This window comes from Rhinoraja longicauda, chromosome 21 (genome assembly GCF_053455715.1).
Source record: "Rhinoraja longicauda isolate Sanriku21f chromosome 21, sRhiLon1.1, whole genome shotgun sequence".
NCBI lineage: Eukaryota > Metazoa > Chordata > Chondrichthyes > Rajiformes > Arhynchobatidae > Rhinoraja > Rhinoraja longicauda.
This window is the reverse complement of record NC_135973.1, coordinates 21,343,181-21,358,839: the sequence shown is the minus strand read 5'-3', so window position 1 is coordinate 21,358,839 and position 15,659 is coordinate 21,343,181. Positions and strand designations below refer to the sequence as shown.

Here is a 15,659-nt window from a genome sequence, read left to right as displayed (position 1 = left end):
CCATTTCCATTGAAATTACAGAAATGTATGGCATGCCATTTGGCCCACCATGTCTTTACCAGCCCCAAAGAGCTCTTTGTTCTATTTTCACACAGATTGTCTTCCAAAATAAAAATAATTTGGAAACACGTAATGGAGGTTTACATATATTTAAAAAAGTGTACCTGTGCACAAAACCGTGCTTGTGCAGGTGAGCAAGTCCAGCTGCGATCTCACAGGCCATCCTTTGCAGCTGCAGTATTTCTGAACCAAGTGGACTTTGCTCATGCTGTTGACTGTGCAAGTAGCCCTTTATGTCACCCTGTAAATGCAAAGAGGAAAGTTTATTGTAAGTACAGCTGGTCCTGCCTATTGTTAAGAAAATTCTTTGCAGTGCATTTTGACTGTAGGTTAAAATCCAAGGGACAAGCAGCACATCATTTATTTTCTGAAATTATCCTGCAAATTTATCTTCTCAAGTGCATTTTGCATTGGAGAAGAGTGATATTATGTTAGGCAACCCAAAAAAAGATAAAGGGAAAAATATCTTGCTCGAATGCAAGTATGGAAAGGCCTCCATCGGGGAAAGGAACAATTTGTTCCGTTTTTCTCAGTTTAAACTGAGTTAAACAAAATTACCAACTCCCCATTCCATAAATGCTGAATCATGTTTCAGTTAACTTCAGAAAAAAAGCATGGGAAGAAAAACACAGCTCATTTAAGTCTTGCAGCCAGTTAACACTTCCATTGTCTGTTTCTTTTAGATTGGTTTTCCAGATGACACTACAAGTCTACAGTTTTAATTAAACATATACTTCCACCTACACCCATCTATTTTTTTTCTTCTTTGCCTCCACTCAACTCTACCTTGCCACTTGGTCACAATTAAAGTATACTATTTTATTACGCACTCATTTTCAGGATCTGTGTGTTAACTTATTGTCCTTTCTAACAGTTCTGCAGAAGGTGGGGTCAACTCATCAACTACTGCAATCCATCTGGTAATAATACGCCCAGTGTTGTTGGGCAGGATGCTCCAGGATTTAGATCCAGCAAAAGTAAACCACTGATAGTCAATTGCCTAGTTAGGATGCGTATAACTTGGAAAGGAACCTGCAAGTACCTCCTCCCCTTGTTCGGCTTGATTGTAGAGATCACAGATTTAGTCATGGCCAGTAACGGCAGTGTACTTATCATATAGTATGGACCAACCTCAACAAAAAACATTGGAGATCACAGTCATTGGTCATAAGGCATGCACCACAATGGAAAAGTGGATCTAAAGGTTAATGACCTATTTCCAAAGAAAGCAACAGAATGATGTGTCAATGAGCAGCAGCATTACATAACATACCTCAAGCTACATTTGTGTTAGATTTGTGATGCCTTATTTCTCATTTCTAAACTGAAGCCTGGCTCCATGTAGCCAACAAAATGTAGCCAGATTCAAAATCTATCATCCCGGTCAAAATGCAAATTCAGGAGTTTTTCTTTGACACAATGATCCTAACAGCATCTGAAGCCTCCCAAGTGGATCTCTGGAGAAAGGGAATAGGTGTTGTTTCAGGTCCCTTCTTCAGACTGAATGTAGTGGTAGGAAATGGGGGTGGGGGAGGGGGGGTAAATGGAGGCAAGAAAAGGCCAGAACAAATCAGGGCCCGCAAGGGTGGAGCCCACAATGGCCCATTGTTGGCTTCCCCAGCCGGTGTGATAACAAAAGAGATACAAGGACGCAAACAGTGGAATTGGCAGGATGATTAGGCTGGGGGAGTGAGGGCGAGATGGGAGGGGAGGAAAGGAAATGCAGGAGTTAATTGAAATTAGAGAAATCAATGTTCATACCACTGGGTTGTATGCTTCCCAAGAGAAATATGAGCATGGTCCCTGCCTCCCTACAATACTCCACATAAGCTGATGTTAACCATTCTATGTGGTGTTGAATTCAATGAGCTGGATAATTTCTTCCTCTGTCCCTTTGAACAAACCAATACAACACAATCCTATTTAATCTCAAACGGTTTCACTCAAAATCAGCAGATTACATTTGAGCCCAGTTATTTCTTTGTGTCTCTTGTTCTGCTTTGCTCATGGTGAGTTTTTTTAAAACTTAGTTGCAATGCTTGGAATTTGGGGCAGCACAGTGGTGGAGTTGCTGTCTTACAGCGCCAGAGACCTGGGTTTGATCCTGACTAAGGGTTCTGTCTTGCGGAGTTTGTGCGTTGTCCCTGTGACCTGCGTGTTTTTTTTCGGGGTTCTTCGGTTTTCTCAAGCATCATCCCAAAAACGTGCAGGTTGGATTTCTCCGGGTGCTCCGGTTTCCTCCCACATCCCAAAGACGTACAGGTTTGTAGGTGTATGAAAGAGCTGCATATGCTGGTTTAAACCAAAGACAGATACAAAATGCTGGAGTAACTCAGCAGGATAGGCAGCATCTTTGACACAAAATGCTGGAGTAACTTAGCGGCAGCATCTATGACACAAAATGATGCTGCCTGTCCCACTGAGTTACTCCAGCATTTTGTGTCTATCTCAGGTTTGTAGGTGAATTGACTTGTATAAATTGTCCTGTGTAGAATGGAACAAGTGTGAATAAGTGATCGCTGGTCGGCGCTGACTCGGTGGGCCAAAGGCCCTGTTTCCACGCTCTATCTCTAAACTAAACCGAACTAAAGTTCAATCAAATAGTCAATCTGCTGGAAATTTTGGTTACATTGTGAAGTGTTCCTTGCTAGACAGAATATACTGGACTTTTTCTTGCAGTAAACGTTGCACCTTATATCATATATCTGTTCACCGCGGATGGCACGATCATAATCATGCAAGCCCTTTCCACTGACTGGGTAGCACGTAACAAAAGCTTTTCACTGTACCTCAGTAGACGCGACAATAAATTAACCGAAACAACAAAAAATAACAACTGATCAAATGCCTTGATGATAAACAATCAAAATTAACGTTAAAACTGAAAAAATAAAACAGGATTAAGTAAGGGGTCAAAATTGTTTGATCCCCAACTTGATGAATAGGAATGCCTCATGCCATGAAAATTGAAGTTATATATTTATCTTTAACTAAATGCTATAAATTATAAAATGCTGCAACCAAAAATTATCCAGTTTTGGATAATACAGCAGCATTAGTATTTTAATGTGCGAGACTTTCATTAAAAATCAACTCCATCATTGTGCTTTGCCCAGAGTGGATCAGAATGATGACTGTTTCAAATCTGTAATATGTGCTGGATTAGTGTGCAAAGGCTTTAAAGACTTAAATGCTGGAATTAAATTGAAATGGTTTGTATTATGATTATATAAAAAGAGAAAGGAAGGCAGACAAAAAGAACTGGATGCTAATTGGTTTAATACCCATGACCACGGACGGATAACTGATGAGATAAAAGTAATGCCCTGGGTTGATGAAGAATATAATATTTTGATCAACAAGATGTGACCAATATGGTGCTGCTGAAGAAAGGAGGACAATAGAAGCAGTGCAGCTTCCGCCAAAAATAGCGCACTGTCATACACATTTTCACACCAACAGTCACAATGTAGTGTTTTTTATCCATGCCAAGACATGGACCCAGAAAGGAACAAGAGAGGACAGAACAGTTGAAAACAGAGTGGCACAGAGCTGCTGCCTCACCGCGCCAGAGACCCGGGGTCGATCCTAACCTTGAGTGTTGCCTGTGTGGAGATTACACGTTCTCCCTGCGACCCCGTAGGTTTCCTTCCCAATCCCAAAGAAATGTGATTAATTGGCCTTTGTAAATTGTCTCTTGTGTAAAGGGAGTGGATGAGAAAGTGGGATAACATAGAACCAAAGCGCACAGGTGATCGATGGTTGGCATGAACTCAGTGGGCTGAAGGGCCTCTTTCTATGCTGTATCTCTAAACTGAAGAGGCTGTGGTGCAATAGCAAGAAAATCATTCATTGTATTAGAATCCAGCATTCCCCATACAGGTTTATGTAAACCAGAGATCGATTCCAGTGCATGAGACATTCCCAGTCACTGATTCAGACTAGAATCGTGTGCACTCTTGGCTTATTTGCTAGCTTTAGTTAAATCTGCTTATTGTAAAGGTGTTTAATCACAGATCATTTTAAATATTAGAGACTTAGAAACCACCCAGATTTTGCTTCCACCCACATTATTTTTGATTAATGCATCTTGGGTGAGAGGAACACTTTGCGACTGGTCTTCCCCACCGATATAGATGCTCAGAAATATATGAACGCGGAAATAAAAAAAGACGAACATAACTTCACATAAGGTATTAAAGACTTGCAACTGATATTACAAAAACCTATGATCGAAATTCAGCCTGAGGTGTGAGCAAGTGTCATACAAAACCGACGAAAGAGCAGAGTGTCTGTAAAATACGTGGTACAACATTCCTAATGATCATTAGCTGATATGTAATACCCTCGCTGAAGTAGTAATCAAATTGCTTGCCATGATAGGTCAGCATTAGATGAGGGACGGCAGATGTAAATAGAAATCACAAAGCACAGGATTTTTTTTGAAAGATCAGTGGTTCAGTACACAAAATACCAAAATGATAGTACAAGTGCAATTGAACATGCACTTAATTTTACAGTATGATGTGCTGATATGAGAATAATTACTAATGAGGCATGAGACGTCAACACATTACTACAAATTGTACAATCAATAATGTATTTTTGATCTTTCCAAAGTTAAGTGGGTGCAGAAACCATCTGTGTCCGAAGAAACTGCAGATGCTGGAGTAACGCAGCGGGTCAGGCAGCATTTCTGGAGGAAAGGAAAAGGTGACATTTCGGGTCGGAATCCTTCTTCAGACCCAAAACGTGAACTATTCCTTTTTTCCAGAGATGCTGTCTGATGCGCTGAGTTACTCCAGCATTTTATGCATATTCCATCTGCTGCTAAAAACAGTTATTTTTGCCAAGGATGTGCAGCTGACCCTGACAGCGGTCTTTGTTCCACACTCTGATTAGTTATCATGTTATCAAAAGATATCTGGATCTAGCAATAAATATGGTAGCACTTACCCCAAATTCTTTGTTTAATTACAAGCCCAGGTTAATGTGATCATAAAATATTTAAGGAGATCAGTATATTTTTTCATTAAAAAAATGTTTTAAAATTATTTTAGATCAGTGAAAGTTTTAATTAATGGCAGATTTAAAGGACTTAATAATAAAAGCGACTTATCCTTGCCTGGTACATTGGAGTGATGGAGGAAACCGGAGCACCCGGAGAAAATCCACGCAGTCACAGGGAGAATGTACAAACTCCGTACAGACAGCACCCTTGGTCATGATTGAACCTGGATCTCTGGCGCTGCACGGCAGCAATTCTACTGCCGTCCAATGCACAGATTTCAATTCATGAATCACATAGTGCTTTTCTGCAGTCTGAACACATGGTTGATAGATTCATGGTTGATAGATTTCAGAAGCACAGCCCAAAAGTAGAAGCCACTTACAATGCGGCAATGTTATCTTCCTGAAGTGAAGTTACACTTGCATTTTACAAAAAGCATGATTTGAAGAGGAACATTAACACACTAGAAACTGGAACTGCAATGTTGCAGACAGATGGCTTAAAATAGATAATAGTACATAACTGAAAGTAGCAAAAATGAGGAAAAACATTATTGAATTTTTCAACATTTCCACGATATTACCATCAATATTTCAAACATCGATGGAAGCTGGAATGTTGTTATTTCTGCATCAACACAATTTTACGAGAATTAGGGAAGGAAGTGGATGGTGGAGAAACAGTAGGAAAAGTAATATAATAAAACAATGCAAATTACCACTGGTTCATCATCGTGAATAATTCAAAGAAATGTGAACAAACATTGTACAATCATTCTTCTGCAGTATTGTTCTGATGCTGGGATGTTGAATTTCCAAGAACTGTGACCATTGTGAAGCACAGGAACCATTTCAATCGTACTTCAATTTTACCAGGGTTTCTAGATTCTTAAACGCTGCCTTGAAGTCGAGGTAAATCACTCTTAGCTCAGCTCCATAATTCAGCCTTGGTGTGCATTTAATGAGGTCTGAAGCTACATGTCCCTGCCCTATACCAAACTAGCCAGCAGCAACCAGGTTATCAGCAAGCAAAGACACTCAGAGATTTGTGAATCTGTGGAATTCTCTGCCACAGAAGTCAGTGGAGGCCAATTCACAGGATGTTTTCAAGAGAGTTAGATTTAGCTCTTCAGGCTAAAGGAAACAAGGGATATGGGGAAAAAGCAGGAATGGGGTACTGATTTTAGGTGATCAGCCATGATCATATTGAATGGGGGTGCTGGCTTGAAGGGCCGAATGGCCTACTCCTGCACCTATTTTTCTATGCTTCTACTATAAAGCATTCAACCAGAATAGTTTATATCGATGACAACTGACTGTATAGTCCATGGTTCATAAAACAAATCTAGAAAAGCTTTCTTTATTTGCTTTCTATGAAAATAGTTGTGGCCAGACGCAGCACCATTGTCTTAAGTTTCTTTTCTTAAGCATAAATAGAGGCATAAAAGCTCAACACTATATTTCACTCACGACATAAAAAATCTGAAATCAAATGAGCTAATCTGGTGGCCTACTAAGGAATGCACAACTGTGGATGACAAATCGGGACAACGTTAACCTGATAACCGCAAGGGAAATTCCAACATGGGGAGAGGAAGGAATTGTTCAATGCAATGCATTCTTCATCCAACCTTGCTTATTTATTTCGTGAGCCAAGAAATATCACCACTTTAGCATTGAATTCTGAGGTGAAAATGAAAACCAGAGCTGCTAGACAATTCTAAAATCTAGTTCCATTCCAGTGAATGTGATGTCCACAGTTCACACCCTTCAAACCAATCTCGTATAATGACTACGTTCATAGCAGAAGAATTAGATTGGAATTGCAGTCAATACTGTGCGTACAAATTGGCTGCAATTAAATTTACAGGCAGCAAGATCTGACAAACAATCAAGAGACATGGGAAGGGATATCGTGTTTTGATGATGTTGTCTGAGGAATAAATATCGGTGAGGGTTGCAAGGGAAATCTTTATTGTCATTAAGTATAAGAAAATAACTGCAGATGCTGGTACAAATCAAAGGTATTTATTCACAAAATGCTGGAGTAACTCAGCAAGTCAGGCAGCACATCGGGAGAGAAGGAGTGGGTGACGTTTCGGGTCGAGACCCTTCTTCAGACTGACAAATCTTTATTGTCATTAAGGTACATAGGATTTTTAGCTTTCATCTGGGTAGGCAATTGGGGCTCACTTTAATACCCAAAAAATAAATAGCTGCTCTAACAATGTAAATGCTGGTTCTGCCACATTGTGTAACTTGTACATTTAAAGAAAAACAAACTCAGTGAAACAGCCTTTTAAAAAATGTGTGTGACATCTGTCCCAATTATTCATAATCAGAGAGCCTTTAATCAATTTTAAGACTTGTTAAAATTGAATGAAGAGAATGTTTTGAAAGCACATAATCGACTGGTACTCTATATGTGTAGGAAGAAACTGCAATTTTAACCCGATTCCCAGGATGGAAAAAATCAAATTTTCTAGTGAAATGTATTGAAACAGATCCTAAATATATTAAATGCACACAAAGAATCTTGGATGCAAGGGTGCTGATAGCATGTCCTGTTTTGCTTGTATTAGAGACGTTTATTGAAAACTGGGGAAGTCTGAAGAAGTTCTTCTTAGTCTGAAGGGTCTCAACCCTAAACCCTATTCCTTTTCTCCAGTGGTAACACTCTATAGTTTGCTCTAGATGGCAGCCTTCAGCTGTTTGTTTTTCCACTAAAATAAGAGAAGCTGTCACTCAGTAAGACAGCAACTGGTGTACTGCAGTGCACAACCAAATAGGAAGGCTTACACGGTTGAACAAAATGCACTGAGTCAGGAGGTTCCTTATACAGAAGTGCTCGTTTACAGCTCAGAATCAATTGCTTAACCATCTCCATGCCAAAAATACCACAAACTCTGCAGCGAACCACACTATTTCTCAATACATTTCTTGTCTTTCTCTTCAAAGCAGAATTTAGGTTTTTAATTTCTGATCTTTATTAAACATTGCCACATTTCACTTGCTTGCTTCAGAAAAGTTATTGCTCTTGCCATCTCAAAACTAGACACTGCCAAAAATAAAACATCAGCTATAAATCTTGTCAACACTGCCAGGCACTTATTTCATTTTTGATTATGCAACAAAAAGCAATTTAGCATCAGTGGAGTGAGCATGTGTGAGGCACCTCGCTCCCTTAAATTATGCTGAAGTATATATTTCTGTGTCACTTTAAATTATTGTAATGCTTCATACCTTCATAACATGAATATAAAATCATACATCATGGGTGTGCCATCTGTTTGATGAAGCAATTAAATTAGTACTTCTTCAAAATTACATGTACATACTCAAATTCTTGTGGAAAATTACTACTTAATCTGCATCTGCCATCCTTTTAGACGGCTGCATTAAATATTTGAATTCCTTTTGTAGACTAAATTTATGCTAACAGGATATTGGCCAGGTTTGGTTTATTAAATTCCAGTTTTCCAGGCTTAGCTGAATCCCACCTAAAACAAAACTATAAAAAGACAAAGTGCTGGAGTAACTCAGGAAGCATCTCTGGAGAACATGGATAGGTGATGTTTTGGGTAGGACCCATCTTCCTAGTGCAGATCAAGATGAGTGAGACCCGCAGCTGCGAGAGACAGAGCAAGGGCCTGCTTGTGTCAGTACATGGCGTCACCTATTCCTTTTCTCTAGAGATGCTGCCTGACCCAGTGATTTGCTCCAGCACTTTGTATCTATCTTCGGTATAAACCAATATCTGCAGTTCTGATGAGGGTCTCGACCCAGAAACGTCACCCTTTCCTTCTCTCCAGAGATGCTGCCTGTCCTGCTGAGTTACTCCAGCTTTTTGTGTCTCTTCGGTTTAAACCAGCATCTGCTGTTCCTTCCTACACACTAATTAATATAGTTTTGTTTTAGAAACAAGGAACGGCAGGTGCTAGTTTACAAAAAAAGGCACAGATTGCTGGAGTAAATCACCGGGTCAGGCAGCATCTCTAGAGAAAAGGAATAGGTGACATTTTCGGTCGGAACCCCTTTTCAGACTAAAGGATTCAGAATAAAGGGAACGTACTCTCATTTCTTACTTTTTGGTAGTCTGTAATTTATTAATTGGTTCTAATCTTAACCACCAGGTGGAACAACACTTTAACGAAAGGCAAATCAGTTTCATTTTAGGTTGAATTACAGTAAACTGCGATACGATAAAACTTTATTCAACCCCGGAGGGAAATTAGTCTGCCAACAGTCACAACACACAAGGTACACGAAAACTTGAAATTAAAACTAAATTAAAAGTGAGAAAAAAAGAAAAAGACAAGCGACTGTTGGCTGGCTGCCGTGTGCACAGCTCCTTAACCGGAACCAATGAACAAACAAACAAACACAGGCTTATCCCCTGGGCAGAGGATTCTAGAGCTAGTGCCATCCCCTCCCCCACACCGGGTCCCCTTTTGTTCTCCCATTTACAACTACATTTACCTTCTGAAAATTTCTAACCATTCTACAGAATTAGTATAGTGTATAGAATTATACAGCCTGAAGAAAGATCCCAACTCAAAACATCACATGCCCATTTCTTCCAAGATCCTGCCTGACCGGCTGAGTTCCTCTAGCACTTTGCATTCTGCCACAGAATTTGAAAGATATGGCAAACATAATGGAAGATTAGGTGGTAAAGCAATACATTAAGGACACCATAAAACACATTTAGAGCTACACATCCTTGTTCAGTAGACTTCAGGGTCAAGAATGACTTACTCCCACTGCAGTTTAGAAAAGTGGAAGACGTCAGTACATGAAGTCTTACATGAAGGTGAACTGCCAAATTAGGCTTAGGGTCTAGATAGTTGAGATGTAGTGAATGATGCTTAATGGGGTCTATCAGAATACACAGAATAGATACATTCTGACATGAGAAAAATTCAATGGCAAGGACTCACCACAAGTTAAAAGATGGTAAGAAAGATAAAGGAGACTATTGACCATAGATGAGTAGCAGATCAGAACAATGGACAGAATATAAGAGCAGCAAAGAATGACAAAGGATTACTATAAAACTCTGATAATCCAGCACCATCAGACCTTTGGTTGTCCCAGACTTGCATATTTCCCAGACTAATGGATGTTACTCCTATTACTATACTTCAAAACACTTTTATTTTACTTTTTTAACATTACACTGTAGTTTAAAACATTTTATGTCTGAAGGTTCCCACCCCAAAACATCATCAATGCAACTCCTCTGGAGATGTTGCAACCTGCTGATTTACTCCAGCGCTTTGGGATATTCCACTTTTGCAAGATTATGCAGTGGTTATTAGTACCTCAGATGATGGCGATTAAGTAGCTAAACTACAACATTTGCAAAAAAGAGTGTGAAAGAGACCTATTGCCATTTGTTTAGTCTGATTCATTCTAGCATTTAAGACAATAGATCACTGGACTATCTGGAGCAAAGGGAAAAGAATCCCAGACATCCGAGTTTGCTTGCCATCTCAGGTTCCTTTAAGAAGTCAAACTGACAGGGTACGGACGTCAAGATTCTGGGAAATACCAGGGCTTGTCTGGTTCATCATCAACTTAACCTTCATGCCTGGCACCAACCTGGTGTATTAAATCCATACAAGCCCCAAATGATTCCACTTGTAAGTTCCTTCAAACCTTTGTTTCACCCAAAAAGAATCATCAGTGCCTGTTCATTGCTGAGCAAAGAAATTCATTAACAAGCAGCAACATAGCATTCAACTGCTGAATGCAAAATGCGCATTTTCCAGTCCTTATAGTTGGCTGCTTTATACTTGCAACTTGAATAATTTTGAACACAAGAATTAAACATTTCAATCATCTTTGTAATGAAGGTTACTGACCAAATCTCCATCTGGTTCGATAGTAATATGGCTTGAAAAATATCACTACATTTTTGTGAAGAGAGAGAAGTGAAATGAAAGATGATGGTACTAAAGATACTTTTGAGCAGTACATTATGACAGGTATTATTTGACAGCCTCAAGTGTTTGATTTCAACTGGTCTACGTTACCTATCACAACCACCTGCTCGAGAAGTTAAAAAAAACAATTAACTGTCAATTTCCATTTTTACCTTCCCTTGATTTTTCAGTTCATTAATGCTTCAAAATACTAACGGTAAACTACATCTTGATTTTATCTTTTTATTTCTAAAGACATGAAACTGGGCAGTTTTCAATGCAAGATACACAGATTCCAAGTCTTTTACATCCAAAACACATATTTTTATTCCCCAGTTTTCAATGAACATCTCGAATACAAGCAAAATAGGCCATGCTGTCAGCACCCTTGCACGACATTGCACTAATCCAATGCTGATCCAATGCCAATTTCAGTCCCTAACGCAATACTAATTATTATTTTAAGTTTAGTTTAGAGATACATGGAAAGAGGCTCTTCGGCCCACCGAGGTTGACTAGGTTAATTCCCGGAATGGCTGGACTGTCATATGTTGAAAGACTGGAGCGACTAGGCTTGTATACACTGGATAGAAGGATGAGTGAGGATCTTATCGAAACGTATAAGATTATTAAGGGGTTGGACACGTTAGAGGCAGGAAACATGTTCCCAATGTTGGGGGAGTCCAGAACAAGGGGCCACAGTTTAAGAATAAGGGGTGGGCCATTTAGAACGGAGATGAGGAAAAACTTTTTCAGTCAGAGAGTTGTGAATCTGTGGAATTCTCTGTCTCAGAAGGCAGTGGAGGCTAATTCTCTGAATGCATTCAAGAGAGAGATAGATAGAGCTCTTAAGGATAGCGGAGTCAGTGGGTATGGGGAGAAGGCAGGGACAGGGTACTGATTGAGAATGATAAGCCATGATCACTTCGAATGGCGGTGCTGGCTCGAAGGGCCGAATGGCCTACTCCTGCACCTATTGTCTATTGAGTTCACGCTGACCATCGATCACCCATTCACACTAGTTCTATGTTATCCCATTTTCTCATCCACTCTCTCCACACTAGGGGCAATTTATAGAGGGCCAATTAACCTACATACCCATACATCTTTGGGACGTGAGAGCACCCGGAGGAAATCACAGGGAGAACATGCAAACTCCACACAGACAGCACCCGAGGTAAGGATCGAACCCGGGTCTCTGGTGCTGTGAGCAGCTCCTCCACCAGCTGCCCCACTGTAATGCCCACATGACCAACTAGCACAGAGCACGCAGAGCCTTAGGTATCACAAAATGTTGGAGTAACTCAGGAAAGAAGGAATGGGTGACGTTTTGGGTCGAGACCCTTCTTCAGACTTAGCCTTAGGTTAATTAGGTATATTATCATGTGCACCAAGGTACAGTGAAAAGCTTTTGTTTGCACGCTTTTCAATCAAATCAGATTATATGATACACAAGTACAATTGAGCAAAACACAAGTACAAAAGGCAAAGCAAAGAGACAAATACCGAGTGCAGAATATAGTATCTCAGCGTTGTGGAGTAATCGTTCCAGTGAGCCTTCACATATCTTAGTAACTTATTCGCTCACATGCCCATTAACTTTCCCCGAATTCCCTTGCTTCTCCCTGAAGCAAGGAACAAATTACAGTAGGCAATTAACCTACTAGTGCATCATTGGGATGCGAGGGGAAACTGGAACATCCGGGAGTAAGCCACCAAGTCACAGAGAAAACTTGCAAGCTCCACACAGCCAGCACTCAAGGTCAGGATCAAACCCGAGATGCTAGAAGTGTAGGCAGCAGCACTACCAAAAAGACAATTTTCCTATCTCCAGGGTAATGTTAGAATAACTTCAATGAAAGAAAAATGTTGATAAGAATTTTTTACCATCAAGCCAACAATAAAGATTTCTGCAGAGGTAAAAAAAAAAAAAGCTATGATGTTCAATTAAAGTAAAAGCATTCAGTAATTTCCATCAGGGAACTGGAAGATAAAGCTCATGTATGTCAGGCAACTGACTGCAAATGGAAAATACAGAAGCTAATCAAAATGCATTTGAAATTTGGCTTTAGAAATAACAAATAAAATGAATCACTATGAATCACACTCACACCCACAATGTACTTCTCATCATTCAGAGTCTGAAATCATTTTATGTTATAAATTATACCAATTTATTGACAAAAACTTTTAAAATAGTGGTGCGTGTATGCTTATAAATTCATATTAACATCAGAAGTACATTCTGAAACTACTCAAATCATTCCCCGTGGGTTGTGATCTCTTCTAATCCTTTAATGGAATAATAATTTTCCAGCATGTTCTGCTCAAAATTTCCAAATGGCAAGCATGAAATACACTAATTAAAAGCAATTAAATATACTTGATTCAAATATTCATAGTTTGATAGTTTTAAATATTTACTAAATCCAAGTTAATGGGGGAAAAAAACATAAAAAAGAAAATCCTCTACAGGGAAGAAAAACACCAATAATGCTAATTAATTATCTTTGTTTCATTCAGGAAATTTGCTTAAAGCATTTCTTCCCGATGGGAATATTTACAGTCTTAGTTCAAAAAGCAACTGGTTTAGATGTAAAATCTTAGACATCCTTATGAAGACTTTAGCAGCCACCCCTCTGTCCAACTGCCTTAATAACAGATTAAATCAATGTGTGGGAGTGGAAAGGATGCAGGTGCAGCCCTAAAATACATGCGATGGGATCAAAATCGCGTACTGCCTGTTCTGATTAGTATTATCCTACTTGCTGCACCATAGTCTATTTCTACTATAGTAACTGAAAAGTGACGTTTCACTGGCTTATGAAGGACAAAGAATAGATACCTTGTTGTCGTTAATAGCATTAATACTACTAATTCATTACTTACCAGCTGACAAAACTCAAATGCCAGCAGGTAAGGGACAGCTTCCATGCATTGTCCCAAGCAGTAGAGCACATTTGGATGTTGCAAAACTCTGAAATTACAAATAAAGACAAAACTATGAAGCAAAAGAATTTCAAGCACAACAATTCTTGCACTTTACGAACGATAAGAAATGTTGACTAGTTACTCAATAAAATTATTTCAGCATTTCATCTGATACATTTACTAATACATGTACACAACTGGAGTATCACAAGAGATTGTGCCTACTCTAAGTTCCATGTAAATACAGGTATGCAGAAATCTCCAAATACAAATGCAATACATGGGCAGGTTAATCATTTTCAATGTCATTTGAGGACATAAATTTTAACCATAAGTCATTCAGTTAAATAGAGAATAACACAAGAAAAATGGTGGCACAGCCATTAGAACCATAGACATGGGTTCAATCCTGACATCAGGTGACGTCTACGTTGAATTTACATGTTCTCCCAAACACTGTGTGATAGATTAATTGGGTGCTGTAAATTGACCCTAATGCGCAAGTGAAAGGTGCAATCTGGGAGGAGCTGGTGAAGATGCGAGGAGAAATTAATGAACGTAGTACTAGTGCAAATGGGTGTTTGGCTGATTCTGCTTCTTGTATCCTTGGACATCTGCTTAGTCAGTGCAACTTTCTAGATATCTCTAATTGAAAAGCCTTGATTTAAAAAAGGGAGAGAGAGAAGAGAAGAGAAGAGAAGAGAAAGGGAGGGGGAGAGAGAGGGGGAGGGGGAGAGAGAGGGGGAGGGGGGGGGAAGAGAGAGAGAGAGAGAGAGAGAGAGAGAGAGAGAGAGAGAGAGAGAGAGAGAGAGAGAGAGAGAGAGAGAGAGAGAGAGAGAGAGAGAGAGAGAGAGAGAGAGAGAGAGAGAGAGAGAGAGAGAGAGAGAGAGAGAGAGAGAGAGAGAGAGAGAGAGAGAGAGAGAGAGAGAGAGAGAGAGAGAGAGAGAGAGAGAGAGAGAGAGAGAGAGAGAGAGAGAGAGAGAGAGAGAGAGAGCATGTGACTTATGCATAAATCAGATTCTAAACAAAAGACTGCCGAACGCTTTTAACACAATTTATTGATGACAATTAAGTGACGATTTAATTTATATACCAATCATTGAAGAGCAAAGGGCTTAATTCCAATTTCCACTTGCGAAAGGCTAATGAGAGCTCGTATGGTTAATTTAATATCGATAGACAATAAAAAGATGGCTTTGAGCCACCTTCACCTAGTTTTGAGAGGAATTCATTTATTAAGGGACACACATGAAAATATGTTATAGGTGTCATCCAGTCAGCCCTCATGCCTGTGAGCAGAGTCTAAATAGCGCTGCGACTATTAATTTACCCCAGTGCCACTTTCTTGCATTCACCCCACAGCCCTCATATCCCTTAATATCAAAGTTATGGAAAAAAAACTTGATTTTTGCAATTTCCAAATTGTATTTGTAATTTAGAAATGTAGATCCAAACACAATTGCTCTACTTGCAATCTGTGAAAAATCCAGATGGTTGATTGTGGAAACAAAATCCATTATTAGAGTTTGTGAAGAACAAAACAACACAGATTTCAACCAAAAAAAAATTTTCTATACGGTGTATAAGTAAAAAGCATGACTAACCTGTAAGGCTCTCCATTTTTAAGGAATCGCTGTTGCTCCGTTGAGCTTGCACTGGCTTTCAGTTCTTTAATAATCACTCGGACTAAACTGGAATCTTGGTAGAACTCCCCAAGAAGAACCTTTCAAA

At 39.4% G+C, this 15,659-nt stretch overlaps 1 protein-coding gene across 1 annotated transcript in view; it reads right to left on the bottom strand.

Annotated features, from left to right (window-relative positions):
- lmtk2 (lemur tyrosine kinase 2) overlaps positions 1-15,659 on the bottom strand; it is a 99,474-nt gene that overhangs the window by 36,471 nt on the left and 47,344 nt on the right. The window contains exons 5-7 of the mRNA XM_078418077.1: positions 15,533-15,651; positions 13,887-13,974; positions 165-301 (exon numbers count right to left, since the gene is read on the bottom strand). Of these exons, the coding sequence (XP_078274203.1) occupies positions 165-301; positions 13,887-13,974; positions 15,533-15,651 (344 nt within the window). The remainder of the gene's footprint in view (positions 1-164; positions 302-13,886; positions 13,975-15,532; positions 15,652-15,659) is intronic.